The following is a 26,029-nucleotide window of genomic DNA, read 5'->3' as shown; positions in this document are numbered from 1 at the left end:
GGTCTGTGAGGGGAGGGCTCATCAAAAGAACAATGGTTTCTGCCAGCACTTCTGTACTTCTGTCTGAAAGAAAGTTGCCTCCCACCCAGCTCTCATCCTGATGCTGAACAATTTGGTTCTTTCCCATATGTCTCTGGTGCCTTTCAAGCTCCTGACGCAGTACTAAGGCTCAAAGTGAGTGACTCTGAGTAAATCCATGGGTGGGCCCTTCAAAGGAACGTCTTGGGGCTCCAACAGCCCTCCATCTCCCCTAGCCTCAATCCTTGCTGGTTTTTACAGCCAAAACTTATGGGGACTTCTCTTCCCAGCACTGGAACCTGAGGTGGGGAAGGTGGGAGTGGTGTGGCGCTGGGACCCCTTGCTCCTCAGGGGGGATCTCCACAGCTGAGATAGTCCTCCTGATTTTTATCCGCCAGCTTGTTCCACATCTCCACCCCTCTGGCCAGTCTCAATGTGGCTTCTGCTTTAATTTCCTAGTTGTAGGACTTCCATTTTCCAACCAGACTTCAGGTGGTTCCAAATGATGGTTGTTCTGTAGTTTAGTTGTAATTTTGATGTGGTTTTGGGAGGAGGCGAGTACTGCATTTTCCTACGCTGCCTTCTTGACTGGAAGTAAGAATTCTTTTATGCACTTGTCCTTTCATCCATCAAGCCTTCTCTAGGTATTTACTAGAGTACAGGGGCAGAGAATACCTTATAAATAAGATATGATTCACATCCTTGAGGGTGCTAGAAAGGATTGCCTAGGTTTGACTCCAGTTCTACAACTTTTTGGTGAGGGTCTCTGGGCTCAGTTTATTCCCAGGTGTGCTGTGTAACTTCATGCATTTAAAGGACTTAGATTAGTGCCTAGCACTTTAGTAAAGCATTCAAATTGTAGCTGTTACCTTAACAGGACTTACACCCAAGCAGAGGAAAACAGACATGTGTGGGGGAAATAAACCAATGCTTGTGATAGTACAATATGGGAGGCGGGAAGGTAGCGTGGTTCCTGCACACACTCTGGTGTTACCCTGCCTGGGCTCTAAACCTGCCTCTGACCTGCTGTGTGACTTTGGGAAAATTATTTAATCTCTTTGGATCTTGGGTTCCTCGTTGGTAAAATGGGAATAATAATAATAACACCTTTCCTACATCCATATGTCTTTTTTCTTAGAATTAAATGAGAACTTTATGCAGTTCACTTAGAACAGTGTCTGACATGTTCTATATGCTCAGTAAGCCTTAGCTCTTTTTTTTTTTTATGACAGAGGTCAGTTTAGGGGACAGAGGGACACCCCAAATAGAAAGACAAGCATTTCCCTAAGTTCATTTTCTCTTTTAAAATCTTGGGTTCTCTAGTCAACACCCCAGGCAACACTCATTTCACTAGCGCAGTGATGGAGAACCTTTTGAGCTCGGCGTGTCAGCATTTTGAAAAACCCTAACTTAACTCTGGTGCTGTGTCACATATAGAAATTTTTTGATATTTGCAACTGTTGTAATGTACCCTTGCGAATCACAGAAGGACGCCTCAAGAAGTCGAATTAAAGAGTCACATTTATTGCAATCTGGGACTATGAGGGGCCATTCCCCAAATCTCATAGTAACAAGATGGTCGCAGCTCCAAGGTTATGTAGGCAAAAAATCACAAAGGTATTGATTACATCCCAGGGTTTGGAATGAGGAACCTGGCTCTCAAAAAGCAGTTTACAGAAGCAGAATTAAGCACGTTAATTATAGTTTTGGGTCTTGGGGTCACTGAATTGACAGAAATACATTATCTAGAGCCCTCAGGTCTGGAATGAGGAACCTAGTTTGCAAAAAGCAGTTTACAGAAGCAGAAACAGCATGTTATAAACACATTATCTAGAGCCCTTGGGTAACCTGGGTTAAACTTAGGCATGTTATCTAAATTACAGTTTTGGGTCTAGAGCCTTGTGACCTTGGAATAACTGTGCTGTCCTTCCCAGGTGAAGGAAAAATGTGCTTTCTAAGACCAGTATGACCACAACCCATGGGATAGTCACATTACAATCAATAAGGCATTTAATCGAATGGGATGATTTACATAATTCAGAAAATCAAAGTAACCTGTCCATTGTTAAACAAAGCAAATAGGTTCATAAGCCAAACAGCAGGGTTAAAGTTAAACTATAATTTCTACCTGAGATGGTTGTTACCATACTTCACAACCATAGTAAAACAAAGACTTATATTTTTTAATATTTATTTGATATATTTAAATGCCATTTAACAAAGAAAAATCAACCAAAAAAAATGAGTTTGCGTGTCACCTCTAACATGCGTGTCATAGGTTCGCCATCACTGCACTAAGAAATGAGTGACTCAGAGATTTTTTTCTCAGCCAAGGGGTAAGGGACTGTGCTTGTCTTTGGCCGTGGGAATAATCTGTTGTCTGGGATTGAGCTATTTTGGTTCCACTGTGGTCCCATCCTACATCCTCCTGCAAGCCAGGTTGAAAATGAAGCATGCTACAAGTATCAGTGCTGGCTTCTTCCCTGTTCTGCCTCATTTCTGAACCCCTTCCTCAGCCACCTCTGACGTGAATCTAGGAATGCTCGTAGGAAAATCACCCATGTATTCAAAATGCTACTAACTTATTTTAAATATTATGCAAATATTACAACAATGTGCTTTGTGAGGGATACCAAAAAAAAAAAAAGATAGAAATAAACCTCTCTTTGTCTCCCTCTCTTTAATCCCAGCCCCTCCTGAAGATGATAATTCTAATCTTTCTCTATTATGTCATGTATATGTAGAGGTATTTAATTAGAGTTTGTTTTGTGTGTATTTTTTAAAATGCTATTATACTGTGTGCAGCCTTCTGCATTTTATTTTGTTCACATTATATAGTTTAGATCACTTTCGTCCTCTGTCCATGTAGATCTGCATCATTATGCTAAATTGCTGTGTAGTATTTCATACTATGGAAACTTCCAGTATCCATTGCCCTGTGAGGGCATTTTAGTTGTTCCAATGTTTCATCATTGTGAACAGTCTGCAGTGAACAACCTTGGGTGTGTGTCCCCTTAAGCATTTATGCAAGTGGTTCTCTATCTAGGGCAGTGACGAAGAAGGAGAAAAGATAGACTGCAAGAAATGTGCACTTGTAAATTTAATACTCTTAAAAAATTGTCCTCTGGAGAGGCTGTGCCGATTTGTTTTCTTGCCCATGGAATATCTGCTTTCCCATATCGTCCCTACCTCCGGAGAAGTAAATGTCATCTCGTTCTTCTGTTGTTCTGATTAACAGAGCATTTGAGTGTCTTTCAATATGTTTATTAGCCTGAGAACAGTCATCCCTTTAACTCTGTGAAGGAAGCAGTGTGGAGTCACTCATGAAGGCTCAGAAGATAGGCTTGGAGGGGACAGATAAGAGTGAGTGAAGGGGCACAGGTTTTGAAGGAAGACTACAAATCAGGATGAAATGCAGGGCGATCTCCTGTGGGAAAGCTCTGACTTGCACTAACTCATGCAGTGGGAGGACAGAAAATCTGCGCTCGATGTTGATCACTCGAGGGAAATTAGGTCCCAGAAAGTCAAACCTTCTTTGTCCGTGGGACCGGGTTAGGGTGGGGGCTGTTTTCTATCAGAAGAGAAGGTGGCCCCCAGAAAAGTGATGAAGGGTGGGCAAGGAGTTGGAGTTTTCAAAATGTTGTCATTTATTTTATTTAGATCTTGGACTATTTTACACTGAATTGGGAACAAGAGGTCATCTGGTGTTTTACCTTTTCTGTAACATTCCTGGTAATTTCCATTTCGCTCCTCCTTGTTACACTCCCGGAGAGAGAGAACACTTGCTCCGACCTGCAGAGGCTGCACTGCTGAAGAGGAGCTTGTTATGAGAACGTCTGTCAGTCTCTACTCAGGGAACCAACCAGGGTTTATTGAGCACATACCATGTGCTGGCCAAGCTCTTCTTATGGGCCACTCCATCCAATCTCTCTTTAGCAGGTACTCATGTTCCCTATTTCATGTAACTTTCAGAAAGCCACAGAGCTCTCAGGTACCAGGTCTAGGAAGTCTAGCTCTGATCCCATGCTGTTAGATATTATTATTTTTTGCCTTGTTTTTCTGTCTGAAGTTAAAGGTCAGGTTCTTCATTTACCATTCTCTCTTCCCACTGGTTTTGGTAACAAAACACTTACAATAATTATTACCATCTACTAAGGACTTAGCCATGTGTTGGAGGCTGTACTAAGGGTTTTTAACATGCATTTTCTTACTCAAATCTCACAGTGATCTTCTAGTCAGGTACAGCTATTACCCTGGTTTCACACAGTAAGGAAAAAACACACACACAGAGGGTCAGAGAGTTTCTTAGAGAAGCTTACACCTACACACATCTTTCTTTGTTTTAACACTATTCATTTACATGCATAACCTCATTTAATTTTTCACAGAAGCCTATGAGAGAGATACCGCATTACCTCCATTTAAGAATTGAGGTAGGTTATATAAATTGGCCAGGAAATGACAGACCTGGATTTGGCCCATGTCTGCTCCACTCTGACTCCACTCTAATCCATGCTGTCTGCTTCCACTGATGTTCCCTTGGAGGCTCTTATAGAATAAGACTGCTTCTTCATTTACATGAAAGAGGTTTCAACCCATTTCACAGGGCCTGCATGTCTCTGGGTTTTTTCCTTTCCGCAGCTAAAGAGCCCCAATTCCCTCTTCATTCCTTCATGTACTTTTTTGGGTGGTAAGGCTTCTTTTATGATTGAGGGCTCCCTTCTTTCTAGTCCTTTCCTCTCACAAACTCCTGGGCAGCATTGGGTGGGGGGTCAAAAGAGCTCTATTGGGGAGTGGGAAAGACTCAGGGTTACATCCCAGCTCTGCCGTTTCCTGCTGCTCCTCCCTGCCCTTATAGAATTTCAGGCGAGAGACTTGTTCTATCCTTTTCTAAATCTCAGTGTCCTCAAAATATAAATTTGAAATAATAGTAGTACTTATTTCGCAGGGCTATTAAGTGAGGAAATAGATGAGAAAAAAGTGCCGAATCCATAATTACTGGCTAGTAAATGACAGTCACCGTGACAGATTCCTATTTCCTCTCTGGTACATTTCTGCTGCTATTCCTGCTCACACACCCTCATTTTTAGGCCTGTCCAGTAAGGTAACAAGAGGCCACTTCCAAAAGCTCCCAGCTGACTTGCTGTTCCTTATAAGTAAAAGGTTTTATTATGTGTTGTTTTTAAACTGCTGATCACACTAGGGAAATAGCTAATGAGTGACAGAATTACAAATTTGGGGAAGTTACAAAAGCTTTAAAATTGTATGGTAATACTTCTCTACTCAGTATTAGAATAATATGAGATTCTGATAGCTTTTCACTGACTCCTTTTTAGATGGCTCTACAGAGCTCTCAATGATTAGTTTTATTCCTGTGGGTGGATATCTTTAATCATCTGCTGCTTCTCACTTGTTTTGTCCTCACATTGCTCAACCTAGGGAGGCTTAGAAATCAAGTTATGGCTGAAGAAGAGCTGTGGTCAAGCTTGCCATGCAAAGATACTTGCAAGTATATATCTTCTACTTTGGTGCCCTTCTCCACGTTTAAGGTGTTTGGTCTGCAGACATCATCTGAAGGAGCCCCACCCAAGGGGACAAATCTTCCTTCTCTATAGCTGCCTTTAATGGAGCTCAGAGAGGTGGAGTTACTTCTCTAAGATCACACAGCTATAAAGAGGGAGAGTGGGGACTCGCACCTACCTTTCATGGGTTTTAAACTGTGTCCATAAACTCGCGGGAACTGAAGGGTTGTTGTCTATGGAAAACTGGGAAACCGAGGACCAAAAAAAGGCCAGCAAGTTGAGAGAGGCCTTGCGGTGAGTTAGGACGGGAGCTGAGACCAGGGGCCAGTTCTCATCTCATGTATAGTTGGCCTTTGTTCCAGGCCTGGTAGCCACTGTCTCTCAACAGAGCTTTCCTGAGGGCAGATTTTCATATGTGACCTTAAAGCATCAGGATTCACTCATTCTCAGCCCCACAATGGGTCATTATACCCACCACCAGCATGAAGTGAAAACTGTAGAACAATTTCAAATTTAATGCACACAAATACACATGAGGACTGCCCTGTCAAACCTGTAAAATTGGAAGAATGAACACTGCTCTGGTAAGAATAACTTTTTTCTTTCCTTGAGATTTTTACAGTACCTTTTTTTTTTTTTTTGGTCCCAGCGTTAGGATGGTGAAGCAGACAGGGAGGGATGCTTTAAGGAACATTTGTCCTATTACTGTATCTTTTTATTTTACAAAGCCAGCCTATGTTTCAAGGTCTAGAGCAAGCTGGCCTTTGCATAGAGTCAGGATTCTCACAGGAAAAGGTGGTTGCAAATGGGATTTCATATCTCTATCTTGGAATTTAGTTTGCATTTGTGGATATTTGGTAAAGGCCTTTCAAATCTGTCATTCATTAAATGTGGCTTATCTAGTCATTTCTCTCTTCTTCAAAAGGCCATACTTTAGTGGTATAGATAGGCTTGTAAGTAACAATTAATCATCCAGTGTGCTTGGTTTTGCATAGAAGTATGAAAAGGTGACGTTGGGCTCCAAGGAGAAAGAGATAGAGTCTATCTTAGAAAGGAGGATCAGTATGATCTCACTGAATGACATTTGAATTGGCTCTTCAAGGACGAGGACATTGCATTGAAGAAGGAAGGGTGAGGTAGAACAACATGAACAAAGACAGGGGAACTTGATAAGAGTGTGAAAGCCTTGGAGATTGTTTAATGGTCAAGTTAAATCTCATGGAGATAGGAAGCTAGGAATGGTCTAAGTTCTTAAAGGACTTGATTGATGAGCTGAAGAATTTTTTTATTTATTTTTTAAATATATTTTTATTTATTTCAAGGAAGAAGGGAAGGGGAGAGAAAGATAGACACATCAATGATGAGAGAGAATTACTGATTGGCTGCTTCCTGCATGCCCCACACTAGGGTTCAAGCCTGGAACCCAAGCATATGCCCTAACCAGGAATCGAACTGTGACTTCCTGGTTCATAGGTCAATGCTCAACCACTGAACCATGCCGCTGGACTTAGCTCAAGAATTTAGATTTGATTCCAGGGTCATAAAGAACCACTCATGTTTTGTTTTGTTTTTGAGTAGGGAATGACATTTTCAGTTCTGTTGTAGGAAAAATTGCTCTGGCAAAAGTGTAGAAGATGTCTCAGAGAGGGGCAAGCCTGGAGGTAGAGTGGTTGCCCAGGAAACTCCTGCAATAACTCAAGCTGGAGATGAGCATCTAGACTAGAATGACGGCAGCAGTAACAACAGAGAGGTGACAGTATCAAAGCCATTTAGGAGTTAGCATTGAAAGGACATGGTAACTGAAGTAAGAGTGAAAGATGACTAATTCTCTGTACGTGGGAGACCAGATTGATGTGACGGGTTAACTGGGGAAGGAACCCCAGGAGGAAGGATGACATTTGTTTGGGAGATCTTGAATGTGAAGTGTCTCTGGGATGTCTAACAGGCAGCTGGAAAGATGGAGCCTGGGCTCACTTAGGGATGCCTGGGTGGGATGGGTATCTTTGATCAAATAGTAATTACTATGATGATTCACACTGTAAGTGCTAAATAGGGACTTGCCACTGTGCCAATACATTCAAACATATTGTCTCATAAGGGACAGTTCAGGGCTATAGATATAATTGTGGGAGTCATTGATGATAAATGACACTAATGGGGTGATCCTTATATGCCAGGGCTGGGCTCAGTGCTTTTAAAGCATTGTCTCATTGTGAGGCATTGTCTGGATCGGAGGAAAATGCTATTATTACATCTATTACACAACAGAAGAGACTGAGGTTTGGAGAAGTGAAGACATTTGCCAGAGTTTGAACCCCACGTCTCCGGGCTCTTGAAACTGAGCTCTTAAGCACTTTATTATATGGTCTTCTAAGTGAGCTAAGCTCTAATTGAAGTTCCTGTGGGACCCCCTGAAGGTATTAAATGAGATGAAGGGAGCAATAAGGAAGCGCAGAGAGACACCCTTCACCCCTAAACCCCCAGCCCTCAAGGAGCAATTGCATTGGCAGAGGGTGTGGTGGAAGCAGAAAAACTGGCTAGGGAGGCAGAGAGGGAAACACCAGAAGTAGGAAGGGATCCAGGATTACACAGGAGCAGAGGGAGCTGGGCTGAGAAAAGGTACGGAGGTTGTATTAAATGTTAGGAAATTCTGCATGCTGGTCGGGCAGGATGGATGAGGCATTTAGGAAGATGGCCATGGGGAACCCTGAATTCCAATGATGAGCAATTGTTAGAGAATGAACATTGGGCATTCTTTCAAGAAGTTCAAGGGTGACTATTTACAGGTGAGGCAAGGTAGAGAGAAGGGGATGGTGAATGGAGCGAGGTTTGTCCTGGTAGAGGAGAAGAGGATGCGGTAAAGAATGGGGGAGTGGGATTTGGTCTAGAAATGGAGATAAGAGAGAGGGGAGGGAGGATAGAACAAATGAAGGGGTGAGAGCAACCAGATCTTAGGTTAGCCTCCGAGAGAAGTGGGAGAAGACGGGGGAACCAAGACCTTGAACTTAAGAGGTCATCCAGTCGGTGAACACCAGACTTGTCCATAGGCTGGGATCATAGGGAGCTAGATAAAAGCAGCTGTTAACCTACTTACTCAAGGCTCACAGAATTAGAAACCTTGTTGGGGAGGGGGGAGCCCAAGAAATTGTATGTTTAACAAACTCCCTCAGGAGATTCTTTTGAAGCCAGCCTACCCCTAGCCCCAAGAAGGCATTAGGAATTGCTGGTGCAGTACACACTCCTTATTCTACACAGAAGGAAACGGAGGCTCCAAGGTATCATAAACATTCTAAGAGAAGTGGGAACTAGGCCCTAGGTAGGTCCCCCTTCTGGCTCCCAAATCACAGCTCTTTCCCCTACACTGCACTATTTTATTAAAGACAAAATCGAGCCCTGGCACAACCTGACACTTTTGGGCCCTCAAGTGGTCAAGGACATAGGGGAATTGTAGGAGGAATTGCCATTCTCAGGACAAGTTCAGCCGAAAGAACAGAGGAAGGTAGGAGAATGAAGCAAAGCTCATTTTCACTCGCAAATGCTGTGGTTAGAAGGAAAGAAATTGGATGCAGTTGATTTCAGAGTCAACGTCGTGCGTGAGGCATTAGCCAATCTGTTTTCTCTCTCACGCCCAGTGCTTTTCAGAGGCTCAAGTTAGCTGAGAGGCTGGCAGGATGGGGATAAAAGGGAAGGACAAAACGTGGATTCTCACCATTCTCCTCACAGGAGCATGATATTCTACCAACTGCACCACTGGTTTTTTTTTCCCATTACTAAAATTGAAACGGAATCCGTGTAATTCTCACATCTAACAGCTCACTTCAGAAAGGTCAACCAAATACGATCAAAGAGAGTTTCCATGTCTGTGGTGAGGCAGAGTGTGAAAAGAAGAAGCCAGCCACATTGAAACAGAACAGAGCCGGCCCTAAGTGAGCTGGGCAACTCAGTCCACAGACCAAACCGTCCCTCTGGGCCCAGCCAGGCACTGCAGATATCAGCAGGTAGATCTGTAGCCTGGGGTGGTGACTTTGGGCTCTCATAAGGATGATGACATTTTTGTTGCCGGGACACCTCGGAGGAAGTGGAGGGTGGAGGCCTAGTTCAGAACTGGAGTGACTCAGATAATGGTGTTCTCGAGTCTCTGGTTTCCCTCTGTTACCGCATCTTCGCAGACTGTGAAGTCATCTCATCGAACCTTCCTCTTTATGAACCACATTGGTGCCAATACAATTTGTTCTCTGGTCCCTTTCAACATTTACAAATGAGCCCCACCCTATGTTGCCCTGGGAGCTGAGAACATCGGACTCACGTATATAATGCTGTTGATTCATTAAGTGTAGAGTGCTCTTCTTCATCATGCTACATGTTAAAAGCACATGGGGGTCCCCAAAATTAAAAGGAAGTATGTGAGCTCAATAAATGTGTTTTTCTACTTTCTTCTTTTTTAACAAAAAAAAATATATTTTTATTGATTTCAGAGAGGAAGGGAGAGGAAGAGAGAGATAGAAACATCAATGATAAAAGAGAATCAGTGATTGGCTGCAATCAGAACGCCCCTCACTGGGGATTAAGTCCACAATCCGGGCTGGGAATCGAACCGTGACCTCCTGGTTCGTAGATAGACACTCAACCACTGAGCCACACTGGCATTTTGAAATTCCAGATCTACCTTAATGCTGCTAGGCAAGGTCAGAAAATATGGGTTCTAGTCACTCCCTTTGTAATTCACCACTCTGGAACCTGGCACGAGTGAAACTCTCTACATGTTTGTTTTTCTACTGGTTAAAGAAAGGAATTAGAGAAAGTAATTTCAAATTCCTCTCAATTCCAAAACTATTCAGTTTGTGATTTTTGGATCCTTTCGCTATACTTTGGATTTTAAAGACCATACCACCAGAAGGGGGCAGCATAAGCCAGTGTACCTGCCAAGGAAAAGAACCTTCTCTGAAGGCTGGAAGTTGTCACTTGTCAAACTCTAGGATTATGTTAAGATTGTATCATTGAATGGACTTATTTTAGAACTAAATTTGTTTTAAAAGCAGAGACAGATGAGTCCCAGTGTCTATGAATTTAATCATGAGTTAAAATGGGTAATATGAGTTAGAATGTTTCCACTGAGGAGATAGAGAGCTTTTATTTCCAATTGATTTCTGGCATGAAGCCCACTGGTTATAGAGCTTGTATTTCCAAATAGGATTTTAACATGCTCTTTTTCTTTTCTCTCAGAGTGGTTACAATCATGATTTTTTCTGAGTCACTCAGAGTTGGGTTCCTTTAATGCAGTGGTTCTTAACCTTCTGGCCCTTTAAATACAGTTTCTCATGTTGTGACCCAACCATAAAATTATTTTCGTTGCTACTTCATAACTGTAATGTTGCTACTGTTATGAATTGTAATGTAAATATCTGATATGCAGGATGGTCTTAGGCGACCCCTGTGAAAGGGTCATTCGACCACCAAAGGAGTCGCGACCCACAGGTTGAGAACCGCTGCTTTAATGGTTTGTGTTACTTTGGGCAAATGAGTTAAACTTTTTCAGCCTCAGTTTATACATCTGTAAATGGCTTGGTAAGCATTCAATGAGGTAATTTACATGAGGTGGTTATCCCTATCCTAGGTATGCAGTAGTGCCCAAATTGATTATTAGAGGGAGTTTCTAGTGATTTTGAAGCAAATTTTTGCTAATGGGATGGGAACAATGTTGATGTTCAAAATGGATTCTTAAAAGAATTTGTAAAAATGCAATGCCTTTCCAGAACTGCATATAACACACAGTTTTTTTAAAATACTATACATGTATTTCAATAGCACTGTTGATTTAAAAAAAAAATGTGTTTTTATTGATTTGAGAGAAAGAGAGAAATGGAGGGAGGGAGGGAGAGAGGGAGAGAGCGAATTCTCATCTATAGCCACAGGCATAACCATCTTGAAGGGTAGGTCTCTCATCACCCTGGAGTTTGAAAGTCTGAAAGTTTTAAGAATAAAAGTGTGCTCAGATGTAACACATTTAATTCCCTAACTCCACGAGTGTTGTTTTTGCAATAGTAGACTAATTATACCGGGAGTCAGAAAACGTATTTTTTGTGAAGGGCCAAATAGCACATATTTTAGGCCTTGCACACCATACTGTCTCTGTTGCAACTCCTCAATTCTGCCTTTTTAGTGCAAAAGCAGCCAGGCACACACATAAACAAATGGGTGTCACTGTGCATCAATTAAACTTTATTGTTAGACACTGAAATTTTAATTGTCTGTGATTTCCATGTGTTCCCCGTCATTATTCTTTTGATACTTTTTCAAAAATTTAAACATTATAAAAATGATTCTTAGCTCTCAGGATTTGGCCCTCTGACATAGTGTGCCAACTCTTGAGCTATACCACCCAGATACAGGACAGATTCTTTAGGAAGGACAGAGGTGAGTCAGTTCCAGTAGGGCTCTTCCAGAACATTCACTGATTGATCATTGCCTACCTACTAGATTGTAAGTCCTTGATAAAATGGTGCTTTTATGCTATAGTTTTACATTTAAACTTTATTTTTCATGCTATAAAATCAACACATGCTCACGTAAAAAAATTAAAACACTATAAAGTGAAAGTTTCTTGTATTACAAACATTGCCCACCCTCCCATTCCACCCCTACCCTGCCCCAAGTGACCAAGATAAAGAGATTTATTCCTGTAGCATTTTGAGATATTTTTGCTCAGATCATTCTTCCTACTAACATAGTAATATTTATCATTATTCGTTACAACATTTTCAAATGTTTTATGAAATTACTTTTTATATTGTTTTAAATTTGCTTTAAAATTCATTCAACAATTTTGTTCAACAATTTTTTACCACAAAGGCCCCTATGGATCATGTATATATTAGATTGAGCCATAGGAAATGGCTGAAATTTAAATCATTTAAAAAAAACCTTTTTATTTTGAAATAATTTTAAACTCACACAAACTTGCAAAAATAGTAGAGAGGTCTGTACATTCCTCTGACTTGCCCCAATGGTACCATCTCATATTACTACAGTACATTGTCAAAACCAAGAAATTGGCACAACTAGCTAGTCTACAATTCCTACTTGAATTTCACCCATTTTTATAGGTACTCATTCTTTAAAAAAACAAACAAACCATTTTAACTTTACAGAAACAACGTAGCTATTATATAGAGACTAGAGGCCTGGTGCACAGATTGGTGCACATGTGGGGTCCCTCAGCCTGGCCTGTGGGGATCGGGCCAAAACCAGCTCTCTGACAACCCCCGAGGGGTCCTGGATTGGGAGAGGGTGGTTCTTGGGTGATGCACCCCGGAATTGGGCTCCCTCCTCTCTGGTTCTGGGTGCGACACCTGAGAATTGGAGCTGCCAAGTCATGGCAGCTCGGCAGCCCCTGCGTTGAGTGTCTGCCCCCTGGTGGTCAGTGCTCATCATAGCTATCAGTCGGACAGCTGAACTATCAGCCAGTTGGCTCATAGCTAAGGCTTTTCTATATACAGATAGATGTAAATATACATCCTGTACATCTTTGCATGTCAGTACTCTCAGACTAGGAAGGTGGTTTTGCTAACAGGACCACCCAAACCGTCTTTGACTGTGGGTTAATGGGTTCCTAACACCTATCTTCAAAGTTTCGCTTAGAAGGTCACTGTGGTACTGCTTCAGAGAAATGACACCCACCCTAAGGGTTAGCTCGTGACTCAGGCATCTTAGACAGTCTCCAGTGATTAACACATGACACATGGGATATTTTACAGTCAAGATTTTTACATTTGAAAAGATTTCAAAATTATGCAAAAGTAGTATTAAGAAAAAATATAATTGCCTATAACACTTCCACTTAAAGTCAGATGCATTTAGCCTGTTAGTATTTCTTTTTAGTTTTGAGTTTAATGCTCCTTGGCTTGAGGCCCCTTCTTCCATCTTCAAAGCCAGCAATGTAGCATCTGCAAATCTCTCTCTCTCTCTCTCTGACCTCTTCTTCCATTATTATGTATCTAACTTTGACATTTTTGCCTACCTCTTAGAAGGGTCTTGGTGATTACATTGGGCTCAGTAGCTGGTCCAGGATAAATCTTTCCATCTCAGGATCTGTGGCTTAATCACATTGCAAAGTCTCTTTTGCCATGTAAGCAAACATATTCACAAATTCCGATGATTAGGAAGTGGACACCTTTAGCTGTCATTATTCTGCCTACCATGGTCTCCCAACTGTTCAAGAGACAAGTGACTCATTCTTCTCTAGACCAGATTAACAATGTATTCTGATTAATAAAAACATTTATTGATAATTTGTTTACACAACCTCCATATTCATATATATGTTTTGAAATATACTCCTCCCAAATAAATGTTGAAAGGATGGAATTTAAATACATGTAAATAGACACTCTCATTTTCCCCATACCCAGTGGACGGCCTTGCACCGTCATGGTAAGCACCAGGCCCTCTTTGGAGACCACTGTTCTGGATCATTCTTTTTCTAGATTCCATGCAAATCATGGTACTGGACATTCCTGCTTGCATCCTTGCTGCAGACCATGCTTTGTACTTGGTACAACTGTGCTTCAGCTGCTGTATAATGAGGTCCTCAAGAGCATAGGTGTCAATGTCAACCATGCAGGCTCAAGTCCCAGCTCCCCCACCTGCAGCCTCTGTGACCTTGATCAAGTTGCTCAACCTTCTGAGCCTCAGGGTTTGCACGGGCAGTATGAGACAGTGTCTACCCACAGGGTTGCTCCTGAGGATGATATGCCCATTGGACTGTTAGTAATAATATGACATTAGATGGCATTCTTTTGAGTTTAATGCTAGGCCCTTCAGTAGAGTTAGTCTTCTTACCTGTGCTCGGCACCTACTTCCTGACTCTTTCTTAGGCTGGTTACCCCCAGCTGAAGGTCCCTCTCATCTTCTGTATGTCCATTCCCTTTCACTCCTATATGAGTTTCCCAGGGCTGCAGTAACAAAGTACCACAAACCAGGTGGCTTAAAACAAAAGGAACTTATTATCTCACAGTTCTGGAGGCTAGAAGCCTGAAATCCAGGTGTCAGCAGGGCCCTGCTCTTTCTGAAAGCTCAAGAGGCCGATCTTTCCCTGCCTCTCCCAGCTTCTGCTGCCCCCTGGAACTCTTTGGTTTATGGCAGCATCACTCCAACCCCTGCCTCCATCCTCACATGGCCTTCTCTGTATATCTCTGCCTCCTCTTCTCTTCTTATAAGGACACAAGCCATTGGATTCAGGGCCTATCCTAAATCTAGGATGACTTCATCCAAAGATCCTCAACTAATTACAGCTGCAAAGACCCTATTTCTAAATAAGGTCGCAACCTGAGAGATCCTAGAGACATGATCTGGGGCAGGGAGAACAATATTCAAACCACTACAATTCCCCTCTCACAGGATTGTTTTTCTTACAAGTTTTGGGAGGCTCCTGCCTTTTCCTGACGATGTTTGTGTCAGAGTGCAGGGCCTTGAGAATGTGGGGCCAGGAGAGCACAGATGAAAACCAATGGTCTTGTCTAACCCACATCCCTGAGCCGTTCGCGTCGCTACTCTTCACAAGGAAGAAAAATCACTGACTTGAGTTTCTTGTTGCTCGTTTGTGTACAATACTGCGGCCCTTGTACTGCTTCCCACTGGGGCTTTTGGCATTTTTTGAAGGAAAAAAGAAAAGAAGAGAAATAGTGCTGTTTGGTTATCATTCCGCAGTGTGTGTGTGTTTGCAAGATGCCTCCCTCATTAGATGACTCCAATTTAAAATACAGATTTGCTCTGACAAAACTGACCCAGGCTGGCTTTTCTCTGTAACGGTTTCAATTTCAGGCTTATCCATCACAAATGATTGTAGTCTAACAGGATTCTGACAGAAAAGGGGTAGGAGTTTTGAATTCTTACCTGCAATTTCCAGCTCCAGGGGATAATAGCAGAGAGTAAAACAACAATAACTGAGTTGTAGGATATAAAACATGCCGACTTCCCCCTCAGAGTTCTGTGCTTCTAGATGTTCAGCAAGTCACTCTCCCTGTCCATAAGCTCTCCTGTAGCAAATTATGAGCCTTATGAAACCGATCACATTTCTCCTTTTGCCTTGCGTGCGCAGAAGCTTGGGGGAAATGATGCTCAGTTTGAGTAATTATTAGCCTAGGCATTTATTCCATTTAGGTCTGTCTTGTGTGGCATTACATTCTGTTCCTATCAGAAGATTGTACTGCACGATGATTTTGCATCTTTCCTGGACATTTTCTCCTGCCCAGCCTTCTATGACACTGCTTTTTTACCCCTTTCTCCTGCCTCCTCCTTCACTTCCTCAGCCCACCTGTTAAGCACGGGGTGTCCCAGGACACCTGTTCACTCTCTGGACATGCAGCCCTTGGATTTCTTATGCACTCTGAGGATTTGAATGGCTCCCCAGATACTGATGACCCTCAGATCAGTATCTCCCGCTCAACCTTGATTCAGATTCAAATCCACTTATTGAGCATCAAGTATGTGTCAGGAAGTGTTGGGGTTCCCTTGTTGAGCAGGCAGAGGGGGACCCTGTCCAAATGGAGCTTAATTCTAATAGCTCTCACTGAACTACGATGTTGGCCTTGTGCCTCTCCCTCTGCCCACCCTCTCCAGCCACCTGTCCATTCTCCAGCATCCTTACTCTTGGACTGTTAGCTTAAATAACCTTCTCTAATGGACTGTAAGTTTTGTGAGAGTAGGGCCATGCCATACTCATCTCAGCGCTCTTAGTACCTGGAACAGTGCTTAGCACTTAGTAAGATTCTCAGTATATTTTCCTTGTTGAACTCAAAGATCAGTTATATATAAATGACACCACATCTCAGCTAAAACTTCACATTCTCAAGGACATGTTTCTCGACCCTCCAAACAGGTCAGCCATCCTCATGGTATGGACCTATGATATATTATACTAATTCTTCCCAGAATTTTGCATAATTATAACTGTTTTTCAAGTGTTCACATTATTTGTTTAAATTTGGTCTTCTGCACTAAGTTGTAAATTCATTGACAAGGTCAATGGTACAGCTACCATAAGTATTTGGCCTGTAATAAATAGTCAATAAATATATGTTAACTGATAGAGTGACAAATTTTCTTCTGGATAAAAATCTTCCCATTGTCGGGGCCTACAGAAAACTTACTAGTAGACCTGATAGCCTGCTGGTCTAATGCCTCACTCTACCTATCTATAAAATGGGGCTGCTCCTGTGGGGTAATGCTGGGTAGCAGATGCGCTTTAGATAAAACCATATCAAATGTTCATAAATAAATTGTATCAAAAAAGATGATATTAAAAGAGTAAACACATCAACTGAAATTCCAGCTTTGCTTTGAAATGCCTATTTCAAAATGTGATATTTCGTTCTCCCACAGGAAAAATAGACAGTTCCTCTCCTTTTTCCTTCCCAGCCCCTGAGACAACAAGTCTTGTGGAAAATGAAGTTGAACCAGAACAGGTAAACATTTTTGTGAAATATTTGAAGTATGTGACTTAGATTTTTAAAATCTACATCAGGGGTTTGCAGGAATGGATTAGGGAGAGAAACTACACCAAAGCTGCAAAATGCATCACGAATGTTCTGAAATAGCTAAGGAATTTGTAGGCTTGTACTCTCAGCAGAAATAACATAAATATTATGACTTCTATATGCACAGATGCTTTGAAAAGCCAAAAATAGAAAATAAAAATACATGGGGAATCATTGTGTGTTCCTTCCAATTGGCCCAGGATTAGTGACACCCTGCAGAATTGTCACCTGCCACCATTTTTCCCAAATGAAAAAATATAAGTGAGGAAAGTGGCAATGCTTTACATTCACAAATCTCAACAGAAGACAGAGAGATTCTCATATCTGCTTAGATTCTCATTTCTCCATACCATCATACCCCTTGCAACCTCTGGGAATCTCCGCTGTACAGCGCAGGAGAGAAGGATAGTCAAAATGGCCAGTAATGTCTCATGAACATCATTTTAATCTCATGGGTTCCCTAGCTACACTTTGAAAACCACTGCAGTAGGAAATGTGACATTGGGTTCCATTTTCCTCTTTGATCTTGTTGCCTCTAGAAGTCTGAGTCAGCCATGAGAAGGACTGTGCAGGGCTAGGAAGAGCTCGAAGGACTCAGGCAGTGCCCAGCCTAGTGATTTGACAGTGAACACAGCACACAGCACCATTATTATTTTTTTTTTTACCTTCAGACCCCTAAGCCCCACAGCCTGTATCTGGACAATGTTTTGGGTTTTCAGAAAGTAAAGAAAAATTTTTAAAATGTTTTTATTGATTTCAGAGAGAGGAAGGGAAAGGGAGAGATAGAAATATATATTGGCTGCCTCCTGGATATCCCCTACTGGGGATCAAACCCACAACTACATCCCAGACATGTTCCTTGACCATGTATCAAACTGGTGACCTCCTGATGCACGGGTTGATGTCCAACCACTGAGCATACCAGCCGGGCTAAAAAATAGTTTTCTTTTATTTGTAAGGTTGGCTTTGTTTTGAACATGAGACACATGGGCAAAAGGTGGTGAGATGCAGTGAAGCTCTGGCCATTGGAGGGTGTGGTTGGGATGGGAAACTCATGTGCGTGTGAACCTTCAGAAACAAGTGGCCCAATCATCTTCCCTGTGTCTCACCAGTTGAACCAGGTGGGCAGCTCCTTCCTTGCGAAGATCATTGCTCCCTCCCTGGGATTTGTGCTGGTTGCATTGATTGTAGCGCTTCTACTTCGAGGTAAGGATGGATGAAGCCCTTTAGAGCTATGGAGACTCCAGGGGGGCCTGGGAGCAGATCAATGCTGCTTCCTGCTCCTTTTCTCCATTTCCCAGAGTTCCTTTCTGACATTGTCTCCATCCTGGTCAAGGAGGTAAAGCCATTCTCCCAAGGATGCTAAAGCTTTGTGTACCATCTTCCTGATAGAGTTCTGTTTTGGGGAAAAAAAGAGAGCACCTTCACTCATTGGACACTTACTCTGTGTCAGTCCTGACTAGACTCTTTCTTTGTTTTGTTTTTGTTAATCCTCATTTGTTAATCCGAGGATATTTTTCCATTGATTTTTAGGGAGAGTGGAAGAGAGAGGGAAAGACAGAGAGAACATCGATGTGAGAGCAACACATCAATCGGTTGCCTCCTGCACAAGCCCAACCATGGCCCGGGCCTGGGAGGAGTGTGCAGCCCTAGACTCTTGACAGGCCTAACGCATCCCGTGCTCATGAGCGCCTTAAGTGGAAACTGCTCTTATTATCAGTGTCTTGGGTGGAGGAAGCCCTGGTCTAGCCTCCCCCTCTGGCTAGGATTGTCCCAGGAAGAAAGCCACGAATGATCCCTGGTCTTCTTATTTGTTCATTTTAAGCAAGCTTTCTTAACCCGGGGTCCACAGATGGAACTTAGGGGCGAGTGAGTCCCTTGAAATCATGTGCAAAAGTGCTTGGACATTCTTATTTGCATTTTTCAAGGGGCAGCAACCATAGCTGTTATTTAAATTCTCCAGCTGGTCCATGACCTTGCCCCCACCTCCCACTTCAAAAAGAAGTTTTAAGACACTACAGAAAGGAGTCATGAAACAGGGTTTATAGTTTTCATCCAAAGGACAGGCATGTGGCCCCTTGTCCTGCTATAAAATGGGGGTGGGGGGAGGGTAGGGGAGGAATTGTTCTCTAGTCATTAACAGGAACTGTTTTAAGGTAGCAAGTGAGGAGATAAGACTAGTATTCATCTCAGCCTGTTTGAGCAACACAAGGGAAACGTGTGTATTTTGAAACCTGCCCCTTAGTGAACACTGGCAAAGGAAATTTACAAAGGCATGTAGCGGGTTTGGATATCCTGGGTAAGTCTCATAAGGCAGAGCTGTAGATTTTGTGTGTGTAAGTAAACGCCTTTTTAAAACCCAAATGAGTACTTGATTGTGAGTGGGCAAATGACTCAGGTATGAAGCAGCTTTAACACCATTGCCCACAACTTTGTAGTTGATGGGCACTGCCTAGGGGCCTAAAGAAGCAGTCATTTGACCCAGGAAAAGAATTGGCTTTCCAGTCCTCAGTTGTCACCTTTAGACTACATCTGCTTTTCCTAAGATAGTAGTGGGCTTCCCCCAGCATTTCAAAGGTCCTAGCACAGCACCCTGCTTATACTGTGGCCTTGTCTTTCCAGGGAAAGTCATGAAAACCAATTGCTTCCAGAAACACACAAGGTAATTCATCTTGCATGACTGATCATTGTAATGATAGAACAAGGTGTTACAAATGATTAGATCCTACTCAGTGGTTTAATGACTTGTGCTTGTGTTCTGATTAAATACAGAGTTGGAGAGATGTGACATTAGAGGTGAAAAAGAGGTGGGAATTTAGCTCACATTTACCTCTGCCTTGGTTAACACTGTTACATTGTCCAACATGCAACTGCAAAGGCAGGTTGCATTAATAGAAGTATTCCATGCAAAAGAAAGAAGGTGATATATCACTCTACTCTGTGCTAGAAGTTCTTTGTTCAACTCTGGCAACTCACTTTAAAAAAGGACATTGTTAAACTGGAGTTCATGGAGAGGAGAGTGGCAGTATGAAAAATGAAAAAAAAAAAAACACATCGAATATCATTTCTGGGATATGGTTTCTTCTGCCCAATTACACCATGGGACCCATGGGAGAAAGTTTTATTTGTGTGTGTGTGTGTGTGTGTGTGTGTGTGTGTGTGTGTGTGTTTAATAGTTTGAAGAATCTCTAAAAAGGTATTTTGGATATTTATCCTGTTCTATAACTTTCTGGAAAAGGAATTAGAAGATTTGGTGTTAACTGTGATGAAAACCTTGTCTTCACTTAATAATTGCCTTAATACCACAATATCTGTTAACAAATAAATACTAAGAAGTAGGGAAACTGAGGCTCAGCAAGGTGACTTTCTAAGGTCACAGTTGTAGATCTTGTGTGTGTAAGTAAATGCCTTTAGGTTGTGATTTATATTTTCTAATATAGAAACTTCTAACTTCCCTATAAATAGGTTGACAAAAACCCTTTATCCCATAGGGCAGTGATGGCGAACCTATGACACGCATGTCAGAGGGGACAAGCAAACTCATTTTTTTGGTTGATTTTTCTTTGTTAAATGGCATTTAAATATATAAAATAAATAGCAAAAATATAAGTCTTTGTTTTACTATGGTTGCAAATATCAAAACATTTCTATATGTGACACGGCACCAGAGTTAAGTTAGGGTTTTTCAAAATGCTGACACGCCGAGCTCAAAAGGTTCGCCATCACTGCCCTAGGGCCTCCGTTTGGCCATCTGTGACATGAAAGAGTTGGACTGGATGGGCTCTGAACCCTTTTAACTCTAAGAGCCTTGGTTAGTTGTGTGTAATTTATCCATTTATTCCTGGTCGTGGTGGTTCGCATTAACAGCCTCTTTCCTCTCTGTAGGCTACACAACGTCGGAGAAAGCAAAAACGTCCTGGATGACCCACAGCATGGAAGAGAAGACGAAGACGGCCTTTTCACACTATAACGTGCCACTTTTTTTTAGAACGGAGGACAGGGGCAGGATGTGGGAATTGTCACAATAAGTCTTAGAATGTTTGTTTGTTTGCTTTTAAAGCCCCGTCTATTCCGTTGGTGTCACTGAGCCAGTCTTGCTTTAGTTTCACAAGTGGAAGGTCCTTGAGAGACCACACCTTCTCTGCCCAGCGCTTTATCTCCTTCCCAGCATCACTGCCAAGTGATCTTGCACACTATGCTTGAACATTTTCAGTGATGATGAGCTCACTGCCACACCCAGGGGAGCCCATGCAATCGCAGGGCAGTTCTGAGACTTAGAAATATGTAAAGCAAAGTCTCTCTCCAGACAGCATCTGCCTGTCAGTCCTCATGGAACTCATGGTGCTCACACAGAACATGTCTAATCTCTCCTTTACCTGGTAGTGCTCCAGGTACACCACACCCTATGTCCCTGGAAATTACCTTGTTTCTGGGACATGATTTCTGGCCCCTCCCCTTCCCGTAGTTGCCTTCGCTGTGGATGCATTTGTATCTCTCCTTCTGTGCCCAACTGTCAGAGTTGCGTGCCCCACTCCAGGGATGGTGTGAGCAGCCCTGGGTCTATGCTTCATCAATAATGCAGGAACTGACGTCATCTCCAAAACTCCTTGGTTTTCTATTATTTTCTGTTTACATTTGAGTGTCGTTAGGGGTGACCATGGTGTCACATCTTAATTCTTGCTTGGGGAATTTAATTTGGGGAACAATCAAGAGTCCATCAGAGCAAAATGCAGTGAGTGACGTGGCCATTCAACGAGGGCCAACGCGTGATCTGACTGTAAGGCAACCCAGATTAAACACAGTTTGTGGAAATGTGCTCCTCAGTAGGAACAGATTTATTTTAAAACTTCCATAACTGCGGTGTGAAGGACCCAGGGAGAGAGATGAAAGCAAATGGCTGTTGAATGAATGAATGAATGGAAAGAATGTGTATCTGAATGAGGGAGGCCTCTGGTGGGGCAGAAATAATGGGAAGTCACCAGACCTGGAAGGAATTTCCCTGACATACTTCCTGGTATGTTTAGGGCAATCGCAGCAATAATGCAATAAGCACACAGTCTTCCAAGGAAGCCACCTTTCCTGTGTCTACTCTTTTGACATTACTTTTAAGAGAGGAAAAAAAATCAGTCTCAAATTCTTCACTGGTACAGCCTGTAGATTCCTCGCACAGGTCCAGCAGCCCCCGTGGGCCAGGCATACTGTTCTTGCTTTCAGAGCTGAGAAAATAGAAGCAGAGATAGATGAAGGCACTTGCCTGAGGTCGCCTAAGTCCAGCCCCCAGGGACAGAACAGCCTTGGCAGGCAGGAAGGACCCCACACACAGAGGGCTCGGGCTCGAAGGAAAGACTTAATGCCTGCAGAGGGCGGCATTGACCTGCTTGGTCCCAAACTGATGTTCCTTTACTCAGATCCTGGGCAGCCTGAGCGTTTTGACGGTTCTCCAATTCCCTACCCCTTTATAGTTCAATCTTCCCTGGCCAGCAAATTATTTACTCAGAATCTTATTTGCATTTTCAGAGGAAGCAGCAAGTGGAGAACCTGGCAGGAGCCTTAATGAAGCCAGGTGGGACACATTGAAACAGGAACGTGTTGAACTAACTCACCGAGAGCTGAGGCCAGCTGTCAGCGGGCTTAATGAAAGGTTAACAGGAACACGGCAATGAGTGGCTAGGGAGGCTCTCTGTCTCTCTAAAGAAAACAAAAAATTGAGAAGTGGGCTCCCCAGGTGGAGGCAAGAGCAGAAGGAGGAAGCCACTGAATCTGAAATAGAGTTTCATTTAGATTTGTGAACAAGTTACAGTTAAAGAAAGAAAGAAAGAAAGAAAGAAAGAAAGAAAGAAAGGAAGGAAGGAAGGAAGGAAGGAAGGAAGGAAGGAAGGAAAGAAGGAAAGAAGGAAGGAAGGAAGGGGAGCATTGTGGGTTCTCAGCTCTCTGAGATTCAAAGGACCAGGAGGGGACCTGTTCTGGAATGAGATGAATGCTAATGCTGTTAGGAAGGCGCTTGGGGAGACTGGAGCTGGCTGCTCACACAAGGTGGTTTCACTCTGAGCTGAAAAGGTGGTGTTATTTTTGGTTTGTTTGTTTTTTAAATTTATTGCTTAAAGTATTACAAAGGGTATTACATATGTGTCCATTTTATCCCCCCGCCGTAGACAGTCCCCTAGCCTCCCCTATCCCCCAGTGTCTTATGTCCATTGGTTATGCTTATATGCATGCATACAAGTCCTTTAGTTGATCTCTTACCCCCCTACCTCCTGCCCCCCAACCCTCCCCGGCCTTCCCGCTGCAGTTTGACAATCTGTTTGAGGCAGCTCTGCCTCTGTATCTATTATTGTTCAAAAGTTTATAATGGTCTCTATTATCCATGAATGAGTGAGATCATGTGGTATTTTTCCTTCATTGACTGGCTTATTTCACTTAGCATAATGCTCTCCAGTTCCATCCATGACGTTGCAAATGGTAAGAGTTCAAAAGGTGGTGTTTTGCCATCCTGGGTTTTATCCGTGTTGCATATGGAGTGGGGGCACCGGGGAGCAGAAAAGACATCTTTCATTTTGTTTAGCTGGTGAAACTGAGGGCCAAACAGGGGGAATGAGTTACCCCCAGCAATAAGGAAACAGTGCCAGAGCAGAGGGCTTGTCCAGGTACCCTAGGGCCTAGGCTTAGCTCTGCAGCCAGGTAATAGGCTTGTTCTTGGATTTTCCTACGTGCACTTGGCTATGCCCGATTATTTACCCTTCCAAGGTCATATCCAGTAGGTTCCTGTTGGTATATGCAACTCAGCATTTCTTTTCCTTGAACCATCTTTGCCAGCACATACTTGACCCCATGGTGGACTGCCACTCCCAGAAAGAGGAATTAGAATGAGGAAGTTCAAAACTTGGCTCTTCTGTTGCTTTTTAAAAAACACCACCCTAATTAGGGTGACCACTTGTCCTAGTTTGAAACCTCAAAGTTCCTCTTACATGCTGGGAACTCCCTCAGTCCTGGGCCAGCTGGGATGGTTGGTCAATGTAAGTCCACAACTAAACTAGATCAAAAGCAGCAACCTTCAGGTTCTTTGATTGACAGCCCCTGCTCTGAACTCTATCGCAATGATCATTGTGTATATGTGCGTGGCTTTGAGTTGGACTCAAGTAGAGTTTAATTCATATAGATCCACCATTAGAATAGATTGCTACATCTAGATTCTAGATCTTGGCTATTCAAAACCAGTTTGGCTCAGTGGATAGAGCGTAGGCCTGCAGACTGAGGGGTCCCGGGTTTGATTCTGGTCAAGGGCATGTACCTTGGTTGCGGGCACATCCCCAGTAGGGAGTGTGGAGGCAGGTGAATTGATGTTTCTCTCTCATTGATGTTTCTAACTCTCTATCCCTCTCCCTTCCAGTCTGTAAAAAATCAATAAAATATATTAAAAAAACAAAACAAAAACAAAAACAAAATGTGGGCTCAGACCATCAATATTGTCATCAAGGAGGAACTTGTTAGAAAAACACATCAGTCCCCACCCTAGACCCTCAGAATCTGCATTTCAACAGGTCTCTCTGTGATTCACATGCACATTACAGTTTGGGAAGTAAAGCACTGATTTTCAAACTTGGCTGCACATTGGAGTCATGTGGGCAACTTGAAAACTACTCATGCTTAATTCCCCTCTGAGGTTCTGATTTATTTGGCATGGGGGAGACCTGGGTATCAGGCATTTCTTTTTTTTTTTTTAAAGTATTTTATTGATTTTTTACAGAGAGGAAGGGAGAGGGATAGAGAGCTAGAAACATCGATGAGAGAGAAACATCAATTAGCTGCCTCCTGCACACCCTCTACTGGGGATGTGCCCGCAACCAAGGTACATGCCCTTGACCAGAATCGAACCTGGGACCCTTCAGTCCGCAGGCCAACACTCTATCCACTGAGCCAAACCAGTTAGGGCACAGGCATTTCTTTATAGCACCTCAGGTAGTTCTAATATGCTGCAATGTTTGTAAACCACTTCTTAAGGGAGGGTAGCTTTGCGCCAGAAAGTAACGTTACTATTAATCAGGATAACTCTTGGCCCAAGATACAAGTTTATGTGTGGGCCTAGTACCCCTGCATGATTTTGCTCAAAGAAATGATCAATAAAATTGCTCAAGAAGATCTGAGGACACTAGATAATGACCTAAATGTCCCCATTCCTATGGATGAGGCCCATTAAAGCAATTAAGACCAAGATATAATGCAGGCATGCCTTGTTTTATTGCCCTTCACTTTATTGCACTTCACTGATGTGTTTTTTACAAGTTGAAGGCAAGACCCTCCACCAGCAAAAAGATTGGGACTCGATTTATTGCAACACTCACTTTAAAGCAGTGGTCAGGAACCGAACCAGCAATACAGTGGGGCCTTGACTTACGAGTTTAATTCGTTCCGTGACGGAGCTCGTAACTCAAATTACTCATATGTCAAATCAGAAAGTGAACGAGTGAGACACGTGATGCTGGGCTGATGTTGTGGCGTTCACTGTGACGTTCGCTGTGCCAACTAGCGGTGGGGTATCTGAAGCTGGCTCGTAACCCGAATTTTAGCTCGCAACTCAAAGCAAAAATTCAGCCGAGAGATGGCTCGTATCTCGAAAAACTCGTTAGTCGGAACACTCGTAAGTCAAGGCCCCACTGTATCTCCAAGGTATGCCTGTATTTGGTCTGTAGAAAGTGACAATGAGAAAACAGAACAGATAAACAGATAAGGAACATCTGGGGGTCAAGGTGGCACTGTTAGTCTGTTCAGAAACCTCAAAGGGGTTATGAGATGGCACTGAGATTTTAAGAGAAGCACGAAGGCTTTCCATGTTAAAGTAGAAATATGATAAGTGATATTTAAAGTGGAAATATGAAAATGATAAAGTGGACAGCTTTTTTGCAGAACAAGGAACTCGGTAATAAGGCAACTACCTGTTCTCTTGTACCCAAATATAAT

At 42.7% G+C, this 26,029-nt stretch overlaps 1 protein-coding gene across 1 annotated transcript in view; it reads left to right on the top strand.

The window, feature by feature from the left end:
• Positions 1–21,883, top strand: part of TIMD4 (T cell immunoglobulin and mucin domain containing 4) — a 41,646-nt gene extending 19,763 nt beyond the window's left edge. Inside the window, exons 5-8 of the mRNA XM_081092164.1 lie at positions 16,920–17,002; positions 18,187–18,280; positions 19,697–19,736; positions 20,960–21,883. Of these exons, the coding sequence (XP_080948290.1) occupies positions 16,920–17,002; positions 18,187–18,280; positions 19,697–19,736; positions 20,960–21,044 (302 nt within the window). The 3' untranslated portion in view covers positions 21,045–21,883. The remainder of the gene's footprint in view (positions 1–16,919; positions 17,003–18,186; positions 18,281–19,696; positions 19,737–20,959) is intronic.
• Positions 21,884–26,029: the final 4,146 nt, after the last annotated feature.

The sequence above is a fragment of the Myotis nattereri genome (assembly GCF_964212035.1).
Source record: "Myotis nattereri genome assembly, chromosome: 5".
Taxonomy (NCBI): domain Eukaryota; kingdom Metazoa; phylum Chordata; class Mammalia; order Chiroptera; family Vespertilionidae; genus Myotis; species Myotis nattereri.
Note: the sequence above shows the minus strand (reverse complement) of the source record. Positions and strands in the feature narration are given on the sequence as shown.